The following is a 26,148-nucleotide window of genomic DNA, read 5'->3' on the forward strand; positions in this document are numbered from 1 at the left end:
ACTGTCCCTTTCATCTCATTTTATTTTGAGCCAGTGAGGAGAAACAGACAGGATTCTTTTTGTCAATCTCTTGGTTGTGTCATGTGAGTGTAGATCTTGTACAGGTTCAGATGGTTAGAGCTGTGGTGCTTGTATTGGTCTGGAAACATAACGTGTTTTGGATTACTTTCTTCTTCTGCGTGCTGCCTCGTGCAAATGGAGCGAGGTTTCTTGTGCTGTCAGGATGCTTAAACATCCTTAGTGGAGGTACTGCATGTTAGCAATTTCTGTGCGAGTTAAACCTAGCAGAGCACTGATGAATTTCCATTAATTTTAGTAGTCTTCGTAGCTTTCAGATTACTGCTTTAGCTTCAGGTAATAATCTTACAATGTTTCTCATCCATAGTTACAAAGTCACCTTTGGCTTTGAGGATCTCTCTGCAGTTCCCTGGTGTGTTATATTCACCACTACAGGGAGCCTAGGTGAGGATGGGCCCCTTGCAAAGTGGAAAGTCCAGTTGCAAGTATATCCATGCTATTTTATATATAAATGTTTTTATGCACTGTTATTATCACTTTTGATTGTCTGCAGTAGACTGCATGGCAAAACAAAGGATCCAGCTAATCCTTGTATTTCAGCAATTGATTTGTAATGTAACTGTGAAAACTGTGTGAAAACATTCCATATAATCCTATACATTTTGCTGCCACATCATGTCTCCAAATCATAGAAGAAAAGTACAGTTCCCCTCATGAACTCTGCCCTTAAGATCTGCTATGGTGTTTCACATCAACAATAGCAAGAGCTTATTTTCTGGAGGCTGCATTTAGTAGAGAGCAGTAGCTGAAAGGTCAATGACAGGGATAATGGTTGGCCTCCAGTGGGGAGATTGTTCAATTGAGTTGCATTACCTGCCTGACTTCACCTTTACCCTGTAATAATATTTATTGAACTGTTTAACTTTTGGGTGCAGGTTTGTTTCCTGAAAAGTCCTATTACTGTTGGCTAGAGATTTTTTTCTCTGAGCAGAGGGGTAATTTTTGTTACCTCTGTTTCTCAAACAGGGGATCTATTTTTGTCATACAGGCATGGAGGGTTCTTAACATATCTGCTGTTGTCAGTAAGTTGTGAAGGCTTGATCCAACGTCCAGTGAATTCAAAGGGTTGTTCCACTGGCTTGAGTGGTCTTTGGCTGAGGATACTGCTGTCTGAAAGTGGTGCTTCTGTCACTAGAGCAGTACTCCAGATCTGACAAGCCAGCAAAAAGTTCTTTTCAGACCAACTGGTAATTCAAACAGAAACATAAAAGAGCTGTCAAATGTGCAGTCTTGCAGACTGCATTCTTTAGATTAACCCTGTCTTCAGTTCATCCATTTAGTGAGGACCTCAAAACTTTAAGTAGTGCTTTGAGAGAGAGTCCTGACATTACTTTCCTGCATTGTCGCCATGCTTTATTGCTAGAGGCAGCCTACTGAGCCTTAATACTGGCAATATTGAAGACCTGTGTTGTGGTGGGGGGTAATGGTGTTGAGTCCTGTTCAGACAGCCAGACTTCAAATGCCAGCAGTGTATGGATGAAACACAGCTTCTGCTGTGTTACAGTTGTGCTGTTGTGATGGCTTTCTACTGCTTGGGTAAAATCAACCTGTGATGAAAGGCATGTGTCTGGAGCAGAGGCAGATGTAATGTGTCTAAGTGAACTGGAGCACTTGGAAAACCATTGTTGTGCAGTCTAAGTTAGTTGAAAGTCTTGTGCTCCTAACTTCTTAATTTTTCTTAGTTCATCTACAAATCTTAATTTTTGATACCAATATAATCTGTGCTTTTTTTATGAATTTGTCTTCTCCAGCAGAAATAACTTTAGTAATGAACAGGCAAAAATAAGAACACACAAATTGCATACCTTTTGTAGGGTGAGAGCACAATGGAAAATAACTTATGGTCTTGTCAGCCTGACAGTGCATACTCAGTAGCGTGCAGATGGAGTTGTCCTCATAGCACTCTTCCTTCTGCCACCTTTTCCATTACCCAGCAAAATCCCTTCCCCAGAGTGGTACAGGTTTTTTAAGTAGGGAGACTGTTGGCATAATTGCATACTGAGCACGTATTAGGAGGACTTTTATGCCTTTAGCTGGTACTGGTATGCTGGTAGCATTTGTAACCCCAGTTCTTATCCCGTGGTCATTTCAGTAGTGACTGTCTGGTGTGTTAAATAGCAGCTGTCTCTGCTGGAGATGCTGCTCCACATAAGTCCATTGCTAGAGCAGGTCATAAAAATCTTTGGCTCTGGTTTCAGAGCAGAGTATTTTGAATTAGTGTAGTCTGCACCTTGCATTTGGAACAAATGTGTAGTCTCAGTTTCCTGCTTCCTGTCATCCTCTGCTGGCATAAATGTCCGTGAAGAAATAGTATCTTAAATGCCAGAATTGTCTGTGTAGCTGAAGTCTGATAACACTTGTATGTACGTACCATTGATGGGTGTGGTAGCAGAACTCATGCAACCTTATAGTCAAGACAGTAGTGCTGGTTGATGAGGTACTGTCAACAGAAGAATGTTTTGGGTTGAGAAAATTTTGGTGTGCACTCTCAGAAAATACTTTCTGTTGGCCTAGCTTAATGGAAGTAGTTCACCTTTTGTAAAGCTCATTTGCTTTGGAGACTAATTTTTGGTAGTACAGACATTATGCTATACCCAGACAGTTTGCTAAGTTTGTGGGGCCGTATTTTATGGTGAATCATCTGTGTGGTGTTTTGCTCTATCCTCCCATCTTACTTTTGCTGGATTCTTGAAAAGTGTGTTTTATATCTATCTGTCACTCTATCAGAGAACATCCTCGTTCTTTGGTTATTAATTTGATTTTATCTAGGTTAGTGTTTTTCAATTTTGAAAGTGTGCTAGATACATATAACATTAGCCAAAAGATAGTAACTGGTGGTTGATTCCTTTCTTAACATCCCATAGAAATGAGGTATGTCCAGAGCTTCAGTCTTTCTCAAAACATTTTTGATTATTTTGCTTATATTCAGATGAAGTAGTTGTTTGGCAGTTTGCTTTTCTGATTGCCATAGGCAAAGAGAAACTAAAGTATGTTCATAAAGCTAATAGAGTGAGGGTCAAAATAAGGGCAGAATGAATCCTCTGTGAATTTAGCAGTTCTTTGCGGGACGTTGGCAAGCTTAAAATATGCCCCAAAATAATCTTTATAACCCCAGGAAAAATCCACCTAGTAATAAATAAGATGACAGAGTATTTGGCTCATGAAACTCTTCAACTATAAGTCCCTGGGACTGGAGATTGTGCATTGGGGATCATCGTTATGTGACTCCCTCTGCTGTCTCCTTGACTGCAGGGGAAATGCACATTTCATCTGACCTTTCTGGCCCATTGTTTTTTTGCTCTATTAGCCTTCACCCCTGCTCTCTGTTCTTCCCTGGCACTGACAAAAAGAGTATGGAATTAAAGCTACTTGGGCATTTAATGTAAGTGAAATTTTGGCAGTCCTCAGTGGTGCTTTAGGAAGGTGACCTCTGTTTTCACCTAACATTTATGAAAAAGCAAGGCTGAAGCTGGGTCAAGCATCTGGACTAGAGCTATCTGGGAAGAGGCTACTTCTGAATATTTGGCTAGATGGTGGTGATATTTCAGTTAGTGAGGTCAATGCTTGAGGAAAAAGCACTCCTTGATACACTTCACTTACTTGAAACATTTCAATCTTGTTTTTAAGGAAACTTTACTCCTCCCAGCTCAGAAGATGGATACAGTTTCACCTGTTAATACTGTTATAAAAATTTTTATAGCTAGGAAACAAAGAAAAGTTCTAAAGGTATTTCAAACAGAGAGAAAAACTCTAGACAAGATATGTTAAGGCAGAATTTCTCCTTTAAGGTAAGCATGCAGGATAAAAGTTGGCTATAAATGGATTGATAAGCAAAAGTTATTACTCATGGGAGAAGCAAGATTCAAGAACTTTGCTGATGGTCGTTAGGACTGAGATTACAGCAGTTGAAGGGATATCCCTTGTCAGAGTTTTGCAGTCTGTTTCCATTATACAGTGGAGATATCTTCCACTGGATGATGTGGAAGTCATTCCCAAGGAGCACAGAAGCACTGAATAGTGTAATTTAAACAGAGCTATTTAAGGCAATGATGAAACGTATTGTAGTAGGATGTGGGGAGTTAATTTAATTTCATGGATTGTAGAAGTCCTTCTCTGAAATACAACTGTTTACTAAATCTCTGAAGCTCTTCGGGGTTTAGGACTGTTCTGAATGACTGGGACATAGTAACTAGATGGATGTGGGCCAAGGTTTACATTACAGGCATGGAGGCATGGAGTTAAATGTTACATGTTAAATGTCCTGTATGTCTGTTCTCTTGTCTTTGTCAAACCTCTTTTCATGGAAATGGAGAGTGCAACTTTTCCCCCTTGATTTTTTTATCTTGCCTCATATGGTAGTTCTGAGGGTAAATTAATAATTTTCAGGAGTTAAGCTGTCAGGTTCTATAAATTCCTGTGCATTAAAAAATTGTCCTGTACAGCAGTTCAATCTTGGAATGGAACTTGTTTGCAGATTTTTCTCTTAATTATTTCAGTTACTGTAATTTGAGATCAAAATAAATAAATTGTCATATGTGACATCTTAAGTTAAACTTAATTCTTTTATACAGTCTTTAACATTAATACTTAGTGTTGTTATGATAGTTTTAACAGTTTCTGTAATGCACAGTATTTCTATTGATTGACAAGTTGTTTGCACACAAGAGCTTTTTCCTTGATGTGTTTCAGATCTAAGTTAAGTGAATGTGCCACATATTTCAGACTTTGTCTCAATTTTTTATGACTATTTTAAAAAAATTGTACTTTTAGTAAACAGAACCCCCTGGTTTAATGTATAGATTTTCTTATAGAATACATTTTTAGAAATTAGTTACAATTAATACAGTCTGTTATTCTGGAATATACTCTTGTGTACTTTTAGTAGTTACGTAGTTGAACTTTGGAATTTTTTTGCATTTTGACTTTAGGAAACTGAGGAAATACTGCTGGTTTGTCTGAGAAGGCTTTGCTGAAAGCAGTGAAAGTTAGTAAGTCATAATTAGGATGGGAAAGGAGTGAAAATCAATTGCTTGCTTATGATGAGCATGACAGCTGTAATCATCGCATGCCACTATATGTGCTTCTGAGGAAACAAAAGTTAAATGTCTAAACTTTAGAGGAAAGTTCATCTCTTGTGATTAGTCTAGTTGTGCTTGATGATCTCCTTGCAGACGAAGAGAAATTTGATTCAAATGTTCTTATGCTAACCTCAAAAATATTTTCCAAGAATTTAAGAGGAAGAGGAAAAAAAGTCATTGCCTCCTTTTATTGAGCATCCATACTACAAAAGCAAATATATCCCAGGAAGCAGATACTCTACATTGCACAATAAGGCGGCAGCCACACAGGAAAGGTTGGGCTCTTGGCACAGCCCCTGAGGGGAAATGCTTCCTTGAAAGGACCCATTGTTGCTGGGTCTGGGTCTTCAGACTCCCAGTTCTCCACTGGAATGGCTGCAGGTCTCTTGGTGCTGGCATGGGGCATCTTTGCCATCCCCATTATCTAACCAGAATAGTCTTGGTTAGTTAATCACATAGAAGGGCTGAGTAAAGTTCACACCTCATGTGAGAAAGAAACTTTGGAAGCTGCCCCAGTGCTCAGCTATTGAGAACTCATGCTGGGTGTAATGGCGCCATGCCTTACCCAAGATATTTGGAACCTTTGGTTTAAGATATTTAGTTTAACTTTCTCTTCCGAGAACAAACAAAACATAGTCTGTGAATTCTAACCCAAATGTCTGGTATACTCTTCCAAGAGATAAAAGAGCTAATAAGCATCCAAAAGAAATGTATCCTTTGTTGGATTCCCTGGCTGTGGGGCAGGTCTTCTTTCTCTCATGGCAGTTAGGTAAGAGACCCAGAAATCTGAAAGGAAATGGGTAAAAACTCTGTTTCTGTGAGCCTGAGAGTAGGAACGAGCTTTGGCTGATTGTGATTTTTGGTGCTTGGTTTCCAGTTTGAAAATTTCATTAATGTGAATAGCTGCTGCTTGAAGTAAGATAAATGAGATGCTGGGAAGGTTAGGTGGTACAACGCTTGACTAATTGTCCTTGAGATGACCAACAGCTTTCCTAAATTCTCTTCCAACATATCTTCAACTTCTTCATTGTTGCTATAGTAATAACAAATTTCTAAATGGTCTGAAAATAATGATCTGATGACCAGTTAGAAAGTGAGTTTTGAGTGTAGTATGGGCTATAGTACTTTGTTATCATGATGAATTGACATACTGAGTTTATTGTTAGATGTAGAATTATCTTTCCTTAATGCAGCCTGTACTCTACTATAAACATTGCAATTGCTCTTACAGCCAGCAAAAAGTATACTTTACAAAGAATACACTCTACAAATGTAAATACAGTTTTAGTTTGGTGATTGTTGGATACAATGGTCTTCCTTAAGCCTAAACACAGAAACAAAAGCTTGTATTCTAACAGAAAGCCTAAGATGGGAAGTGATAAAATAGGTATTGAGTGGAGGGCTTTGTTAAAATTTAGCTCGTGTACTTGTAAAATTTCCATGTATTCATTAAACTATTATGTCATTCTTATTGTTAGAGCTTGGTTAGTTGACTAAAGTGTTAAGCTTTGTTTGTAGTACAAACTATAACCTTAACTCCTTTCAAAATGCAGTTGAAGGATTTTTGATCTCTCATAGTTATTTTAGTTTGTATGTCTTACCCGAGCATCTGTTGTACATTATGTGGATAAGTTAGTATTTAAGGGTTCAGCTGCAAGTTACTGGAGAGCTGTAAACTGCATCAGCTCCCATTTCTGTAAGGTGCATTTCTTAGGATGAGGCTGCCTCTCAAGTAGAGTATCTCTTGTGTTTGTAAACCACATGCTTGTAAAAATACAAATATGTTCAAATAATACTGAAAGCTTTACAAGAGCATTATGTGTATAAGGTCATGGTAATACATATTGAAGTAAAGGCATAACCTTTTGGTTTTTACAGTCACAAAAGTGTGATAGCCCCAGGCCTTGGCTAAGTCATGTATCCTCTGTAACCTGCTTGAGTTTCAGGGTGGTCTTTGCATGGCATGGATTTTATGTTTTGGGGACTGGCAAAGAGGCTCTCTCAGATGGTGTCAGGATTGCCAGGTGGTGTGAGATGTCTCATTGTGCTGCTGCTCAGACATGGATCCTTCCAAGTCCAGGGTGTAGCAAAATCCATCCGGCACACACCATGGTCTGGACCTGGGTACCTACAACAGTGAAGCAGAATCAGAGAAGCAAAAATGTAGAGTGCAGGCATACCTGTGTACAGAAGCTCCTTGGAGACTGAGAATCCAAAAAGAACAACTCAAACTCTTTCCTTAAAGGAAGTAGAGGCCAATGATCAATCCTGATTACAGACTGTTTGGTGATAAGTTGTCATAACATGCATTTTAGCAGGACTTTGAAGCCGTTTGAATATATTTCAGGATTTTTAATTGCAAGTGTATTAAAACAATCCTTCTTTCATTCTCAGTGGCTGCAGTTTCTCTACCTGTCCTGTTTCAAAAGCTGACAGGGAAACATTTTAGGAAATAATAAATTATTTTTATAGACACTTATATCTTAGGTAAAAGAGAAAGACTGGGAAGTAAATACAGGACTTATGTCCAAGACACTGTTGGCAGAAATTTTGATTCCTTCCCTTACAAGCTGGAAATGTTGTGTCTGAATTTGCTTTTTTGCTGATTGATTTTTAGCATGTGCAGCATATTATGAAATATGTTTTGAGAAGAATGTGCTTGTAAGTATTTTATAATCTTTTTTTTCCCTAATCCTTACATTTTCTTAGCCTTGTGTCAAGGAAAATATTTATTTCCTCATATAAAGGAAAATGAAGTGCCATCCCTTTCTCCTAATGGTCAACTGATGCCCAGGTTGAGTTTTCATCTTTCCTAAGAATTCAGATGTATTTTCTTATGGAATATTTTCTTAGAAGATAACATTCATTCCTCTTCCTGGCCCGTTACAGCTCTTCCAGTTTGAGTGTTTCTTCAGTTTTAATTTCATTACTGCCAGTATGGCAGAGATTGAGCTGGTGTTTTGTGTATGTGTAGCAATTCTATATACCTCCATTTTAGTCCCATTGCATGAATCCCAAAAACTTTTTCTATAATGTTTGGAAAAAATGGACCGTTTGGTAACTGATCTCAGTGTGTGGGAATCTCATGGTACTGTAACAAGAATAAACCCTAGTGGTAAATGTTGCTGTTTTATGTCTGTTCCCTTGTAAGGTTGATTTCTTCTTGGTGTTGAAAATATGGCTCTAAAGTGCAGAAATTTTGAATTTCTGAGTGACTAAGTAATGTTTGGCTTTCAAATTGCAAAAAAGCCCCATTTTTTTCCTGTGTTTTGGCAGGTAGTTGGAATACAGTTGAAGATGATGACTTTCAAGGTGTTTTTTATTCAGAAATATGAAAGGCTTTTCATGACATCAGGCTATTTAGAAACTTAATTTTTTATAACAGTGGTGTTAGGTGGTTCTTAGTGGAGGATGTACTTGTTGTAAATAAATTCTGAAAGGGTAGTTTTAGCCCTTTAGTAGCCTATTTGGACCCAGGAGAGTCAGGCAAGTCACTTGCTAGGACAATAGCTCAGATGTCTGGAATAGAAATTGAGTTTGATTGTTTTCTAGACAGGTCAGTCCAGGTTTTTTTTATTCTTAATTTTCTTCCTGTATTAGTTTACTTTGATTTATTTATTGAGAGTAATTACATAGGATGGTGAGGAAGATTTACTTGTATTAATCTCTGCACAGAGGTGAATTTGAAGTTTGGCCTCTTACATGTCTCTTGCTTTTTCTGTCTGCCTTGCTAGATCTTTTTTTTGTATTCTTACCAAAGCAAAGCTGGTTGAGCCTTGCCTTGACAGAAAAGTACCTAGTTTCTGTGATGTTCAGGTAGTGACAAAGTTCACTTTCTTAGCTTTGCTGCACTCAGTCTCTAAAGGTCATCTGCTCAGGTGTGATTGCTTCACTATGCTCTGTGATAAACTGCAAAATGCCGAGAGTGAGAAATGCGTGCATTTCTGACCTGCTGCCTTTAGCTCCTCAAAATGAATGTTGTTGTCTTCACTCACAAGCGCTGTAAATACAAGGAAGGGTTTGGTCAGAAGCATAGATGCTTTTAGCTGGGCAGATAGTATCAGGGCTTGTGCATAGCCCTGCGAGTGTCTGCAGGCTCCTGGGGAGGCATTTGTTGTTTGAATAGAAGGAGCTGGACCGGGCGGCTGATGCCTGGAAGCGCAGCCTCCGCGCCAGCCCGGCCACAGTCTTGCAATTGTTCAGCCACACTGGAGGGAAGAGGGAAAAAAAAAAAGCATTCCAAGCAGTGCCAAATTTTCTTTGATATGTTAATCTTTTGATAACAGTTTGAAAAGCCCTTGGAGACTTTTTTTAGATTTTAGACAAAATAGTTCATTTGTCAGGACTTCCCTTGTAGATAGGGTCCCCGTTATTAAGAACTGCCTCGCTAACTCATGGTAACAAAAGCAAGTGCAGAAGACAGCTGCTGGACTGCTCGTTGGTAAGAGAAACTATTAGTTATCACAGACTTTTTATAAAAATCTGAAAAGAATAAAGTAGGGAGCATTTAAGATACAAATGTGGAAGTTTACTCATCTATTTTAAGCAGACAGATGATAAGAGCATAAGCAAAATTAATAACTTGATCATTTGTTATATGTATCCATACCTGGATTTTATTAAAGACATCAGCTTTAAAAATTATATTTTAATCTGAGAAATTGGTTTAAATTACCCAGTGGTTGCAGGAGATATCAGAAGTTTCTTCTTTGGAGCTGTAATTTAAAAAATTTCTCTTGAAGCTATGAAACTTCCATTTATATTGAAAAACTGGAAGAATAAACAGATGGCAACAACATGTATATTATTTAGTTTTTAAGGATTGTGAAATTGGGACAAATGTTGAGGGCAACAGAGAGAAGATTGTCTTCCCACCCCAAAAATCAAACTCTAGGAGTAAAATTTGCACTGAAGTAGTTTACTAATTATGCCAGCTGTTAGAAAACTGACTTGAGGTAAGCCAGTAGTCCTTTGAAAGTGTGGCTTGCAGAAGTCTTCAGGTGTACTGATGGAGACTAGCTGTGGTACTTTTAGAACAATTTCTGTAATAAATATGCCATGACTTCACTTGCACCCCTTATACTGTTGCTACAAATGTTTGTTACTTACAAATATTTTAGTACAATTGCTTGGTATCCTGGTTGTTTAGTCAGGATAGATGAACAAATACGGAGTGGTATAGTAATTGAGAAAAAGTGCAGCATTTTCTTCATTATGAGAGATTCATGTAGTTTTAAGCTCTGTACACTGCTGTAATTTATTCAGTGATCCAATCTGTGGTTTATTTTAGCTCCAAAATAATATCAGTTTAAGTCTGAAGTTGCAGGTGCTGTCCTGTTCACAGCTGCACACTCTTCAGGACAGTAACAAATTGGAAATGCTGTTCAACTTACTTTTTATATACTGTGTTTTGCAGAGTTGCAGATTTACTGTTAAAGCTTGTGACTCAAAGTTATGCTCCTAGCAGTACTTACAGTGCAGAGGCTCTTCAGCTGATCTCTAGACCATTTGTTGAATCTATACCCACATTGTTACAAAATGTTGCAAGAGGTTTCATTCTCTTAATCTCAGTGGCAAACTGCCTTTTCTTTTACAGACCTTTTTGGTATTTCCTACTACTCTGACTAGAATATGCTTAGCTATACAATAGCAACTCAATAAGTAAAATTTTGAGTGATAGTAAAAGTTATGAAAGTGATAGTAACTTTCAGCATCTCTATTGGTTGTAAGTCTTCTTTCTTTAAAAGATTGCTATTTTCAATTTGTTAAAAGGGGCAGAGTATTTCTCGGGCTAGTCACTCCAGGACCAGAGAGAGAGAAGCTGAGTGGCAGCCTGTGATTTGCATTAGAGGCACATTATATTTGGATATTCCCATGTTCATACTGGTTATTGCAAGTGGATTTCCACCTCACTTCGAGTACTAGTAAAATGTCATGCTCTCTCACTTGGTCTGAAAAGACCAAGGTTTATATTTAAATCTTTAATTAAAGGTTTAAAGTAGTGAAATGTTTAATTCCCCATCATATTATAGAAGGAAAGAAGTAAAACTCAAATGCAGATTGCTAAAGTCTCTTCTGAATCGGTAAGGTTTTTTCAGTCTGACCCAGCAGCCTGAAGTCACCCAAGGAGGCAGTCCTGGGGAGTCCATGTGGTGGTGTTCAACCCCAGCTTTCAGCAGGGCAGTGGGAGACAAACCAAACAACTTATCCATTTGAACTCATGGTGCCATGCTTGGGCTGATGGTGTGCCAGAAGAGATATGATAGAAGGGACAGTGCAGTTCTTTGTTGTGGCATAGGAATAATTTTCATGACCCATCAAGGAAGAAAATATTTCTATAATGCTTTTTAAGTTTAGAGATTTGAATTGGAGTTTTAATATGGAAAATTACCAGCAGTATGAGCCATGTTGAGAATGTGTGTTGAAGGTTGTTCAGTAAATGAGTCTGTATAAAATAATGCAGATGGAGCTAATGATGTGAGTCAGAAATAGCCTCCTAATTCTCCTCATGTATTCCCTGTCTGATTCTACCCAGCTGTTCAAAGAGCTCACTGAAACACAGGAATTACTGCTGGTGCTGAGATTTTCTTTCATACTTCTTCAGTCCCACAACTTGACATTCATTCCCATTGCCTAAATGAAGGCAATTGCACTTCTCTCTCATACTGCCATGGTGTCCCATAAGGTCCCTGTGCTGACATATTGGCCAAATGGAAATCTCAGTTGAGATCCATTGATCTGGAAGCTGTTAGCATTTATTTTTCTGCCTGGTGCTTTCCTGTCTCAAGTTCCTACTTGGTAAGTCCATCAAGGTTGGAGAGCTGCCTGCAGGACCCTTCTTGATATTACTGTACATCAGAGCAGGGAAGTGTGTGCTTGTTTAAGAGCAGCTCAGGTATGATTAACCTGATAATTCTTTCCTGGACCTGTGAACTCTATTAGGAGTATAATTCTGTAAATACCCGGAACATTTTTCTGGCTGCTTGCCTTCTTGATTGAAAATGTGATTTGTAGGGTGTACATAAAGTTGTTTGAAGTAATTAATTCTAAAATTGTCCTTGGGGGCTTTCTTAGCAGTCCTGTGTAGATTTAGGACAGATTTTTAACTGATTCTGTGTATTATCGATGTCTTTCACAGGATAGAAAGCTCCTTAGTTAGGAAAAGTGGCAGTTTAAATGAAAGTGTGGTTTAGAACTTTAATGACTTATGTGGCTTGATATCCAAATAAATCTTCAGTGAAATTATAGTATAGCAATAGAAAACTTTCAGCTTAACAAGGGGAGAAAAATGTGAGCTGTTGTTCCAATCAAAGGAGGCAGTTGTTGCCAAGTTAGATTCCTTCCATTCAGAACAAAATGCCAACTGTATCAAGCACTCAGTTTATAAAATACTGAGCTTCTCACCTGAGACTCAGCTTTGTGCTGTGATGCAGTTGTCTCCTTTGAGTGTGTGTTTTTTCTACTAGAACCTTATTCAGCAGTGGGAATGGATCTCTGAGGACATCCAGTTTTGGTTAGCAAAAGAAACCTTTCCTGTTAGGTTCCTGCTTAATTTATTGGGTTAAGTGGGAAGGAGATTGTGGGTGGCAGAAAACACGTGTGGATGTGATGCTGTAGATAAGCTGCAGGAGATGGGAGGAGGGACCCTTAGAAGCTGGCATTGCTGGTGAATGTAAGTGCATGGATCCAGGGGCTGACTTTGAGAGGATCTGACTTGTAGTCTGGTGATTTGGTTTGTGAAAATGTTGGGGAGTTAATGACAGAGAAGTTGGTAGTATTGTACTTAATGTGCTATCTAATACTAATAACAGCCTGAAAAAGGACAATTAGAGTAGCTGCTTGTGCTGTGACTTAATACTTGAGCACTGGTTATAAGGTGTGGTAGTAACTGCTGTCTTCTGAGAGATTTATGTATATGCAGTAAATAAAATTAAAGGCTGTACCATGTCAGTGCCGAGAATTGCAGTTAATCTATGTCTTGGCAGGTGAGCACTGGCTGTTTAGTGATTTTAATTGTGGTAGTTGTTTGTTCCTGTGCATTAATTATAAACTGTATACAATTAACATGTATGGGGATGCCCAAATGAAGATTAGATACAGTTTTAATTTCAAAAATTTGGCTTTTTGACATGGTACTTCAGATTTTTCTTGCTTATGTGATGAAGATTCTGATAAGCCTCACTGTATTTAGCTTTTGTTTGTAGCTCTCCCCTTTTGGAGTAGGGATCTGTGTGCACTGCATTCATCTCATAGACAGTGCCGTATTTTTTCCATGCCTTTTCTTATTCATGGAAGTTGTGATCATAATCTGTCCTCAAAGCACCTCTCAAGATCAGCAACTGTGAGAGATTTTGATGCAAATTGAATAGTAGCGGAGTTGGTAAGAAGGGGAAAGTCTAACCAAAAAGCATGTCTTGATTTAGAAATAATGAACTGGGGACTAAATGTTTTTGAGCAAGTATTTGTTCTGCTCAGATAAGAAGTGTAGATCTCAGGAGTACTGTGCCTTTCCTCTTGAAGGATAGCCTGAATTCTGAAAGCATCTGATTGGGCCCATTACATATAGAGTGATACAAATGTGTAATATTAACCTACTTTTAAACTTTTTTTTTTTTTAACAGGTTTAATTTACACTTCCTGCTGCATGTAGAATGTAGCCAAGTTAAACTGTACAAGCTTCTTCTTCCTTCTCTTTTAAAGCCTGATGCTTCTGCAGTATTTAATTGTAGACCTCCTTGGATAGTTACTTCTAGAAACTAGTAACAGTGCAAATTGAAGATAAATATTAATACTTTGTCAGTGTTGTGTTTTATATATACACTTACTGAAAGTAACTTGGAACAACCTAAAACTTAGGTGTAAAATCAGTAATGTTGCTTCCATTTTTAATTCTTGTCTTGTTGAAGGTCTTCCATATCTCAAGTCAAGAAGTTCCATATCATTCTAAACATGGAGAAAGAAGAAAAGAAATATGTCAATAAAGCAGAGGAAGATGAGATGGTAATGAATTCTGTTAATCTTTTTTTATACAATGAAAGAAACATTTGCAGGGTTTTCTGCTTAAAGGGGGCATATTACATCGGGAAGTGCATTGTCTCAGTTTAAATCAATTCAGCCATTTTATGAGATTATCCTGGCAATATTTTTTGGTATTAAGAAATTTGTCTTGGGATAGGAAAGGTTTTTGTAGTCCAATAGATAATACATTTTTGTGCTTAATATTTCTACTTTTACACATGAAAATGGAAACAAAGTGAGCTGTGTTTTGGTTTTTTTTATTATTACCATTATTTTATTGTTCTTTGGTTAGTTGGAGTTTCTTCCCTCCAAATTCTGGAGACTTTTTGTTGTATTTTAAAACAGGTTAATGCTTCATAATGCAATTCAAGGCTGTAAGCTTTGACAGGAAAGTACTAGCAGCTAATCTTTCGATTTCTAACCCACTTGGGGCTCAAAGGGATTTTTCTAGTCCATTTGGTATATACAGGGATTTTTGTTTGCAAAAATGATAGGCTTCTGTGAACTGAAGTTCTTGTTTTGTCCTTGTCCACACTGCTAGGAAAAGTAGTTCTTCACTAGACAGCTACAATACAGAAAGTAAACAAATGCATTGTAGAACAGGAGATGCTTATGGCCTGATCACTAAAACTAATATTTTTTTGAGGAAATAATTTTATTTTCTCCTAAAAATAAGCATTTGGTTTTCTCACCATCTTAAACTCTTCTATTTTTATTGCTGAAGAGTGTTTTGGGGGTAATAGAGAATAGGCTTTATTTCTGCTTTTTGTCATCAGAGAAGGTGGCAAACTAAACTTTTGAAAAGCCTTTTCTTAGGAAAGGAGTTTAAACAATTTCTAACACTGTTGAATGAAAAGTAAAAAAAAAAAATCCAAGAAGTTTATGTCAGTATGAACAATGGGTGGGACTCAATGGGAAACTTCATTTTTCAGCAGGAAATATAATCTAATGATGTAATGTGAAACTCAGGAATGTAGCACAGTGTCCAGTAAATCACTAAGTTATTTTCTGTTCCTGGCTGTCATCAAGTTAACTTAGTGCTTGCACACTGAATACTTGGGGTTTTTTTCGTGGGAAAATGTTTTTTCTAACTGGTACAAGTTACATAACCTTTGAGTGTAGCTTGGAGTTTATAAAGTAGCATTTCTTGTTAAATGGCAGGCAAAATAAGCAAAATTCTCTACTAGAAAGTGATGTTTGATATATTTAGGGGCTTTTTTAGAATGTATAAAATTCAGCCTACAGTAGTAATTCAAAACTGTGAATGCTAGCTAATCAAACGATACGTTATAAAATCAGCATTTGACAAAACCATATGCCTTTACTCTTTTAAGTGTTCAACTGACTTGTGCATTGCCATGGTCAAAAATGTAGTTGTTCACTGAGAGTTAAGGCAGGTTGTGTTGCAACCTCTCCTTAGGGAGCACTGCAGAGAGGAGACAGTCTTGCAATAGAATGTTTTACACAGTGTGGATGATCTGCCTCTGACTTTTACTGATGTTTATATTTCTGACGAAGCAAAACAGCGTTCCTTTTTGCTTCCACTCCATCATGTATTAAGTATTCCAAATGTTTCCTTCCCCCAGAAAAAAAAAAAAAAGAGGAAATGGCTTTGAAAATTGATTTGCTTTAAATACTCCACGTTATGAAAAATGAATGTTGGCATCCCGAGCCACAGTAATTAAGAGAGTCATCATTACTTGTTTTACTGCCATGCAGGAGATCTATGGCTATGATCTGTGTCGCTGGAAGTTGGTGCTAGTTGCTGTGGGAGTGATCTGTTCTGGTGGCTTTCTTCTCCTCCTCCTCTACTGGATGCCCCAGTGGCGTGTGAAAGCAACGTGCAAAAGGACGGCGCTGAAGGACTGTGAGGTGGTTCTGCTGAGGACGACTGTAAGTGTGCAGGGGATGTGCTTCTCCCTGCTGGCAGTTCCTTCTGCTTGCTGCAGTACACCAATCCTTGCCTTGCTGTGTAGACATGATTGTGTTTTACAGCACTGCAGAATGGTGCTCCTGTGTGTAACTTTGTGCCTCTGTGGGAAGACTGACAGCTGTTTGAAGTGGGCATAGCGAGTAGTCTGAATTTCAGTTTTAAGAATCAAATACATTAATGCTGTAGTCACCAACAGCCACAGAACAAATACGTTGTTCCTATAAGCTGAAACATGGTTTCCCCTCCCTTATTCAGCAAAGAGACATTTGTGGAAGTGAGGTGTACTGCTGACCCAAGTGCAAAATATGCTTTTAGAATTGTGGAAAGAAAATTATTCTTAAGGTAGCTGATGTTAACATGGAGATATGTTCTCTAATTCTATATGGGCTCTGCTAATCTATGATCTGTGATTTTGCTGCAGCTGTTGTAGTAAAATGCTGTTTAAATGCTCTTTAAGCTAACTCATTTCCCCCCTCTTTCTAAGGATGAATTCAAGATATGGTTCTGTGCAAAGGTTCGCATTATGCCTTCCTTGGGAGCCAGTCCTTTACAGAATCCAAATCCTATTGTGCACAAGGTTTCAAATGGCCATGCTGTTCATTTCTCTGAATCTGCTGCAGAAGAGAATAAAAACGATCCGAGAAAACATTTGCCTGTAAGTAAACTTGCAATACTATGCTGGCTAAATTCACAAGTACTATTGAGAATAAACACACATGGAGCTGCTATTTTGTTTGAAAGGCTAACTCATTCTTGAGTGGAACAGAAATCTCCTCAATAACCTGTTTCTGGAAATTATGGAAAGCTTGAAAGATTAATGTCGAAAGAAAAGTATTCATTTTTTACTGAAGCTTTTCTAAATTCAGTTTCTGTCACCTCTCAGAATGAAGTCAGTCAGAAGAGAGGTGTTAAGTGGTACCAGTTTGACGTCTATGTTTTGTTGCCCTTACAGATTCGTTACTTCACGCATCACAGTGTGAAGTATTTTTGGAATGATTCAGTTCAAAGTTTTGATGTTGTACGGTAAGAATACATTTTTCTTACATGTTGTGCCTCAAACTGCGTTTTACAAAAATAAAATAGGTTGCCAAAGAACATGCTGAAAATCGGTGTTATTTTCAGACAGCTGCTTTAGGGCATTGAGTCTTTGTTTGAACTATAGTGAGGACAAGGAGATTTTAATTCTGTGAATTTGGAAGGAAGGTGTTTGTTTAATCTGCCTTTATCAAGTGTGATCTGTGTAGGGTGACAGGCTGCATGCTTCTGCAGGCTTTTATGCCTATTCTTGGAGTGTTACTTGAGAATCAGAGCACATGTTCATAGACAGTAGTACTTCTATAAACACTCAAAAACTTTGCTTATGATGGAACAACTTACGTTTTTTTGTTGCTGAGCTAGAACCAAAAGGTGTATCTAGGAAGAAGGGGAATTCACCAAATATCGTTTTTGCTCATCTTTGTGTAGGTCTGTTTCTAGGTTTTAGTGCAGTTGAGCTGGATCTGATCTGTCTTTTGTTACTGTTTAGTAACAAAAACAGGTCTATTGCACTGATAAAAAAAGTCTTTTAGTGGGTAGCAGTAGCTTGTGATGCACTGTATTTTCTTTTATCTAGCAACACTGTTGCATGATGTTGAAGAAGAAAGCTTTTCTTTCTGTGACAAGGCATTCTCATAGTGCCACAAGTTAAATGAGCGCTGACTTCTCCGTTTTTGGCAACTGCCCATTAAAACAATAAATTCAGACCACAAATAAAATCTATTTTAAACTTAAATCAGTGTTCACTGTATTGGACTATCCTGTGGAGATGTTTTTTTTTTTCCCAAAAAAGTGTGTGCAAATAATATGGAAAGTTATCAGCAATGAAAACAACTTTAGGAAATTACTATAATACAAGCAACTACAAAACGGAGCAGTCCTCATCTGGGAGGGTGGAAATGTCTCAGTTCTCAGGAGTAAGTAATTAAAAGCTTTGTATGCATTTTTTGTGTTAAGCCTCCCATGAAATACAGTTGTGCAGGTAGTGACACTCGTCATTTTGCATTGTAGACTCCTGTTTTCATGCCTATAGTGCTCCTAATTTAAACTGTTCAAAGGGAATAGTTCCCACAGATGAGATTAAGAAACTACTTGTATGTTAAGAACAGGTATTGGAAAAAAATCATGTGACTCCATGTGTTTAGAAAAAAATGTTGTTCCTTAGCATTAAAGCAGTGACTTGAAACTTGGCATTTGTAGCTATTTGACTGTGCCTTTTGATGTTCTTGTGATAACTTAGCCAATTTATAAGCCCTGGAAAAATCTCAGATATGCCTGTGAAGTTATGTGAGCATTTATTCAATCACATTCTTGCTGATAAGCCAAACTTTCATTTGTTTGATGTATTAGCCACGACTGAGCTTGGCCACTTGTTTAGTCAGGTACAGTAGCTGAGCTGGACATGATTATTTAGCTATTGAATAAGAAAGAGGAGAAAGAGGTGGAACTGAGGCATACTGGATACTAAGTCACTTTTCCACAAGGTCAGATAAAAATGGCCAGTTTGTTAAAACTTTCCTCTAAAGTGTATGGTTGTATAGTGAAATAGTAGATACCATGTGCAAAATAATCTCTGAGCTTGTGAATGATAATTACTCTGAAAAGAAGTATTGGAAACTTTGTCCTTCTCTACGATACATCTTATTCTACTCTTCAGTTTATATGTATAAACCAAAAATTGATATTACCTAATAACATGGTAGATATTCAAGTTAATATTTTCAAAGAGACAGTCTGTGAGACAGAATTATTTATAGTAAAACCATTAAAGCAGTCAGCATGCTTGTAGTTGTGATCTAAGCACAGCACTGCATCGTGGAGAGCATTCGCTTTTGGGCTGCTGCTTACCAAGTACTCAGAGACAGAGCAGTTTGATCACATCATGGAAGGCTTAGCACAACACAAATGGGGGGCAAATTAAGATTTCTTGGGTGACAAATTCAGTCATGAGAGTTTGAGTTTCATATCATTGTTCTTTTTATATTACCATAATATTAAGATCACTGTTTTAAACACAGGAAATGCAAGTGTAATTGTTCTTGGACTAAGTCAGACTTGGTCACATAGCCAAAGAGGATGCAACTCTGACCTTGGATGTCTGTTTTGTTTTAGCTACTGTCAGCCGAATATCTGAGTGGGTTGATGAGTGCTTTATATAATAAACTCTGCACACAGGGATTTTAATGCCCTGGGAATTCAGTCTGTAGCAGTAGTGTAAAAAGCAGAGAACATTGTGCTAGAAGCTCTGTCTTTGCATGGACATTGCACACATAGGTATGCATATTTGCATATAGAGCACCTATATTTAGGCACCCTCTTTAAATCCACTTTTTCCTACAGTAAAAAAAAACTTGTTCATGGTAGAGTGGGGGGAAAGACACAGCTATTAACAGAGTTTTATGTATTGTTTAATTTAAAATAGTATTTTTTAAATCCTTGAGCCAGGTTTAGAGAAACCTTGTAAACCTAGGGCCAAGTCTGTTCTTGTACAAGCAGTTGGTGGAAATGTGATCCTAGGCATTGCAGTAGTGAGGATATTTAAAGCTTTCCCTGTGTTCCAGAGAATGGAAGTAATTGTTATGAAAAATGCACAATAAAGAGTTGGGTTTTTTCTCTTTTTCTGCTGGGACAACTCTGAATCCTTTTTAACAGATAACTTAATAGATATAAAAAACATTAGTATGGAATAATGCTGGTTTTGTCATGATGTCTGAGAAAGACTTTTGGAAGGTGATGATATTTTCCTGTGCATCCAAAGTATATCCACGAAAAATGCTTGGATATTGGGCAGCATACATCTGATTTACTGAGTTTGATAGTTAACACAATCCAATAGCTGTAAATGTAACAATGTTTTAGGTGTTTCTGCATATCTGTAGATTTCCTAAAGCACAGCATTAACTTTCACAGCATGTGGAGAAGTCCTGTGAAAATGAATCTTCTGGTGATAAGGAAGAACTGAAAATGTAGGGTGCTTTTTTCCTAGTAATGGATAACACTGTGATAGTAAGATGCTGTAAAGTAGCTGTGGTATGGTTTTACTTAATAATTTGATTAATATTTTTTTCTAAAAAACTTCCATTACTACTTAGAGTCAAACAAAGGTAATCTGAAGAAATGTTAATCCACATTGATTTCATATAATGCTTTATAAAACTTGCTCACTTTTTAGAAGCCTTTGAATATTAGTTATCCTAGTATTCTACTTCATTTTTAAGTTGTCTCCATTTGGATTGGAATAGGTATAACTATCTTACAGAGTAAGATATATCAACAAGACGACTGCTTTTAATGTGTCACTGGTATCTGAAGCTGTGACAAAACCAGCTAAGAACACATTAGGCCATAGATTTTGTTTTATAAAATGGTGTATACCTCTTGACAAAGACCTAGCTCTTTTGAGTCACTGAAGACTTAATTTTAAATATCAGATTTCTTAAATAACTCATTGACTTTTCCTTTATTTAGAGGTCTAGATGAATCTACCTTCTGCTCTGCAATTCATAATGAACACAGCACAGGACTGACAAAGGGAATGCATGATTACAGGTAATATTGCAGTAGTGTTTGAGGGAAGAATTGTTGATGTTTCATTACCTGTGCTCAGAGTGTTAAAAAACCCAGAAGACAATTGAGTGATCAGTGTCTGATTTTTTTTGAAAATGAGACCTTCATACAGGCTAAAATATGGGAGCATCTGCTTGCTTATCAATTCATCTTCTGGCAGTTTGTATCTTTTTCTGAAATAAAAGCCTTTCCCCTCAGATAATTTTAAGGGCTTTTTCATGTCTCAGTCATTTAACCAGCTCTGATCCCATCAGAGCTTGGTTTCTTGCTCCCTCTTTCATGATTTGCCTTTCTTCATGCTGAGGATAAAACTAAGATACAGGAACTTGAAAACATTATCTTACTGCAGGGTAAGCATTAACACTGGTTTAAGCTTAAGCTAATGAGAATCACGTACTGGCTTTCAGAATGACATATTTAATAACATGGAACCCATACACAGTTTACAGAGAAATCTTGTTATGAAAGAATCTATAAAATAAGGTACAACTTAAATTGAAGTATAAAATAATTATTTTTGTATTGGAACATCTCACTAGGTAAGCATTTTCTGAAAAGCACTTTCTGAAACTGTGATAAATAGGGAGTCACAGATTTAGGGACATGTTATACTTTAGCAGATTAGTGAAATTACTTTGATGTCAATAAGACTCCTAAAAAAACTTAACTTTTTTTTTATTTATTTTTTTTTAATGCAGAAAAGCATTCTATGGAGTAAATGAAATTGCTGTGAAAGTGCCTTCCATTTTTAAGCTTCTGGTTAAGGAGGTAAAATCTTTTCTTCAACAAATTAAAGTAAAGAGGTATATAATTGAAAGTTGTTTCAAGTGCAATGACTACTGGTTGGAAACTTTCCCTAGAGCCCCACATTGGAAAACAAAATCATATGGACAATTTTTTTAAGCTCTCCAGGTCTCCTTAGAGCTAAAGATCAAAGAGGCCTCAACTATAAACCCTTCAGAGTCCTTAGGGAGGACATTAGAAAATACATCAGAATTCTTTGAATGGGTCAGCATCTTACTTATTTTTTGTATTTAATTTCAAACATAAAATTACTTGTGTTCTTCATGAGGAGGCCAGGGATTATATATTACAATATATGCAGCAAATAAAATGTCGTGTTGTTGGATTTGTTCTGTTTGCCTTGTATCAGGTGGATTTGAATAACTGGTTTGTTATCTTGTGCTGTAATAATGCACAGTAGAACTTCTGAACAAAGAAACTCTCCAACCTGATCTAAAGGAGTAAGAACAAATAGAAAATAACACCCAAATTGGTTTAAGAATTATAACTTAAGGTACATCAAATATTCCCATTACTTTATTTTGAGGTGTAGGGGAAAATGCAAGGAGTCTTGAAAGTCTGTGTATTATTTGAGTGAGAACTGTGCTTTTGAGGGGCTGAGGAGGTAGTGAAAAAATTTTGGCAAATCAAACAAGAATTATGTATAAAGAACTGAAATTGTCTTCTCCCTGGAGGAGGATAATTTCAGCTTTGTTCTAATGGAGAACTCATGTAACCTTTTGGTGTAACTTGAATGTTCTGTCACTCTTCTAGGTTCTCAACCCTTTTTACATTTTCCAGTTGTTCAGTGTGATATTGTGGATCACTGATGAGTATCACTACTATGCATTAGCAATTGTGATTATGTCTGTAATATCCATTGTTAGCTCACTCTACACCATTAGAAAGGTAAGTTCAAAGAAAACTGATGCATCTTTTTGGCTTTTTACTGATTGCCTTATTTTGTTGTGAAATTGTCTACAAATCTTTAAGAACTTTTCAAATTATACAGATAGAATATTGTTATGCATTTTCCCTCTTTGAGCTGAAAAATTTTGGATTTATAGTTTTTTTTTGAGACCTTTGCAGACTTTCCACACTAATGAATCAATAGGTTGGCCTCAGATAGCAGAAACACTACCTTGCTTAAATAAAACCCAGACAAAAGTTTGTGTACCAAGTTTTATTGACTGTAGTGATTCCATCTTGCATTGTTTCCTTGTTTGAAAAAGCCCTACAAAACTGAGCAGCAGTGAAGCATATAGATTGTTAAACTGGTGATTCAGTTTGCTCTGTAGACTTAGCTGATGGAAATCAAAGTAGTAATTATCTTTAAATTGCAATCTCTGAATTCATACCAGAGACAAAAAAAAAAAAACAACAAAAAAAAAAACTTCAACCTTAATTCAAGTTCTTACAACTACTGCAGCTTTTACTTTTGTATGTTAATGCCAAATTATTTTTTAATATTTTGCTTGACAGTATATATTTGCTTCCAAAATGCTATTAAAATAAGAGCCTGTACAGGTTGATGCACTCAAACTTTACTTGCCCATAAGTTTTCTAAACTATATTCAAGAGAATATTTTGAGTAGCATTTTGTTGTTAAAGAATGTTAGTAGAGAATCTCATCACTTCTACTGTAGAATGTGCATTTAGAAGAAGACAAGCTGTGCTTTTGAATAATCAATTTTTTTTCCCCTTTGCAGCAATATGTTATGTTACATGACATGGTAGCAGCTCACAGCATTGTAAGGGTTTCTGTCTGCAGAGGAAACCAAGGTAAATTTTACAGTTGGCCTGAAAAGTTGAATTTAAATTGCTCATGAAGTGTGAATGTAAAGTGGGTCTGCATCTGTTATTTTTTTAATCAGCTTGAAATGCTTGCATTCCTTAGCAAAATTGCATGAGAAAAGGAGTTCAAAGTGGAATTTAGATAGTGTAATATGTTCAGGGTTAACCTTCTAGATGGTATTTTCAGAACCTTCTAGATGGTATTTTCAGTGAGTATCAGGTTTGTTCTAGATTAGGTACTTGTCCTATTGCCGTTTCACTTATGTAATTGCCATTCTAATTTTTTTCCTGACTTAAAGATGTGCCTGTGTTGGGTCTCCATTACAATTTGTTACCCATCAAGGGCTGCGAGATGATTTCTGAATTTCCCCTCATTTGAATACCACAGCAGTTAAAGGTGTGGTATCCAAAAAGTTGTGATGCATAATATTGTTTTTAAGACATACATTTGTGTTGTGCTCTTGTCTTTATACTGAAGTTACACTGTAGCTAATAATTTGTAATATCTTTTGTACAAACTTGATTCTTTTCATTGGTCATGATGTATTCTATCCATGTGCTCTGGAGTTTAATCTGTGGTGGAATTGGAGTTTATCAATGGCTTTTTCTGTATATTTTTAAAATCTCTTCATGTCATTAATTTAATGAAGTTATACTTCATTTTATTAGTAGTCGTATTTCACCTAGATCTTGAATGTGAGGCTCTTTATCAGGTTTTATAGATGATGGCTATTTTCAAGTAAACTTGTTTGTGTTCTAATATACAGAAATAGAAGAAATCCTTTCCACTGACCTCGTGCCTGGAGATACCATGTTGATTCCATCCAATGGAACAATTATGCCGTGTGATGCAGTACTGCTCAGTGGTACTTGCATTGTAAATGAAAGTATGCTAACAGGTAAACTAAATTTGATACACAGTGCTGCATGGCTAAAACTATTAGTTTATACCTGTGTGCATGCTCACTTGCAGTATGCTTTAGCAGAACTGGATATGTTTACTTTGTTTGAAATGTGTATGTTCTTACAGTTAGACATGTTCTAAAGTACTTAGGTACTTGTCCTGCTTATCTGCAACAGCTACCTAATACTGCTTAGAAACTCCAAAAATGAGTGTTTCTTGTTAAAAACTTTCTTCTTGATAGTTTGTCTTCCTGCCTCTTAACTTGGTGTTCTCAGTGCAGATGGAGCTCTGAAGCCTGCTTCTTCAGAAAATTTTTGCTAAAACTTTTTAGCTTCTTCCAAAAATGAAGGTAGTGAGTAGAATGTCATACTTTATTTAAAACCACAAATTATTATCTCAAGTTATGCCTGCATACGCTAAAATCAGGGACCTAATGTATTTAAAGGACAGCTTCAATGACTAGGATGGACTTTTTGTTATTCCTAGGATAATTGATCAAATTGACAACCTCTAGAAAATTTTAGTTCAGAGATTCTGTATTCTATCATGTTCAGTTTTTCTCAATTGAAACAAAACTTGATTTTGTTGCTGCTAGCAACTGATAAAAATTGATTGTAACCCTATCTTGAGTGCACCCGGTCACCAAAGGAGCTGAGAATAATTTTCTTCAGCTTCTAGTTTTTTTGAGTAAAGATGGGGGTGATGCTTTTCAGCAAGAGAAGGAAGCTTGTCCTGTTTTTTTGTTTTTTTTAATGAACTGTGTTTTATATCACAAACTGTGATTTGAAGTAAGGGACATAAAAGCTCTATAAGGAATAGAGTTAAATAGCATTTGGGTAAAGAATCTGCTGGGCTGAGGCTAGCAGGTGAGAGACCACCTAATTACATGCTGAAAGGAAGATAACTTCCATAAGTCTGTCTGTGCTGGTGAAATGAGATTATATTATATTTCTTGTAGTTGGGAATGAAAAGAGTCCGTTCTTCTGTGATCTTGCTTAGAGACTTCCTTTCCTTTAAGGTGAAAGTGTTCCTGTCACAAAGATTAATCTGCCAAATCCTTCGGAGTATCCAAAAGCTGTGGGAGATGAGATCTACAGTCCCGAGGTGCACAAGCGGCACACGCTGTTCTGTGGAACCAATGTCATTCAGACCCGGTTCTACACTGGAGAGTTGGTCAAAGCTCTGGTAGTGAGAACAGGTATTGATTCTTAAATTTATCCTTGTTAATGTACTACTCCTATTTGTAGGTATGTGTCAGCTGGCTGATGCTGCTAAGCTTGGGTAAAGGAATATACCCCAAATAGCATGATTAAAATCTTAAAACAGTAATAAAACTAGATGATGATCTGAAGATTAACAGTTGGCAAGCACAAAAGTGAATCAGCCTTCAGCATCAATTTAAAACTTATTTGAATGTGTTTTCTTGTCCTTTAGAGGTTTTTTGGTAGTGTCTTGCTTGAACTGCGTGTGCCTCTTGGAAAAGGTTCAGGTGGATAGTGGAGAACAGCAGATTGGGTGGGTAGTGAGGAACAGCTGCTTTTAGCAGAGTCACTCACAATGCCAAATGTTTTTCTTTACCTATAGTTATTTCAAAGTACATAACATTTACTGAAAAAATAAGTTTCATCTATCTACAGAAATGCTAATTCATATGTTAGAGATCTGGCATTAAATAATAGTCTGTGAAACCAATTACACAAGCAAGTACAATTGTGGGATTTTGCTTTACAAAGATCATTTTAAGAAAATTGCCACAAAATAAATGAATGCAAGCTATAATCCAAGGTACAATAGAATTAGGTAGAAGCAATTGGACTGCATTGACTAGACTGCTGCTTAAAGCAAGTTTTCCAACAAATAACTTCATCCTAATTAGCTGCTTCTTACTCTGATGTATTCTTTTCACCTTCTGTTAGTCTGCTTTAGCAGTAACAGTTCTGATTTTGTTTTATTCTCTA

At 36.9% G+C, this 26,148-nt stretch overlaps 1 protein-coding gene across 8 annotated transcripts in view; it reads left to right on the forward strand.

Annotated features, from left to right (window-relative positions):
- ATP13A3 (ATPase 13A3) overlaps positions 1-26,148 on the forward strand; it is a 56,714-nt gene that overhangs the window by 6,017 nt on the left and 24,549 nt on the right. For all 8 annotated transcript variants that reach the window (XM_021536864.3, XM_085587760.1, XM_021536867.3 and 5 more), the window contains 10 exons: positions 14,063-14,156; positions 15,894-16,067; positions 16,592-16,762; positions 17,060-17,130; positions 20,611-20,691; positions 21,408-21,477; positions 22,267-22,401; positions 23,202-23,274; positions 24,054-24,185; positions 25,209-25,388. In XM_021536864.3, the coding sequence (XP_021392539.2) occupies positions 14,063-14,156; positions 15,894-16,067; positions 16,592-16,762; positions 17,060-17,130; positions 20,611-20,691; positions 21,408-21,477; positions 22,267-22,401; positions 23,202-23,274; positions 24,054-24,185; positions 25,209-25,388 (1,181 nt within the window). The remainder of the gene's footprint in view (positions 1-14,062; positions 14,157-15,893; positions 16,068-16,591; positions 16,763-17,059; positions 17,131-20,610; positions 20,692-21,407; positions 21,478-22,266; positions 22,402-23,201; positions 23,275-24,053; positions 24,186-25,208; positions 25,389-26,148) is intronic.

The sequence above is a fragment of the Lonchura striata genome, chromosome 9 (genome assembly GCF_050655825.1).
Source record: "Lonchura striata isolate lonStrDom1 chromosome 9, ASM5065582v1, whole genome shotgun sequence".
In the NCBI taxonomy this organism is placed as follows: domain Eukaryota; kingdom Metazoa; phylum Chordata; class Aves; order Passeriformes; family Estrildidae; genus Lonchura; species Lonchura striata.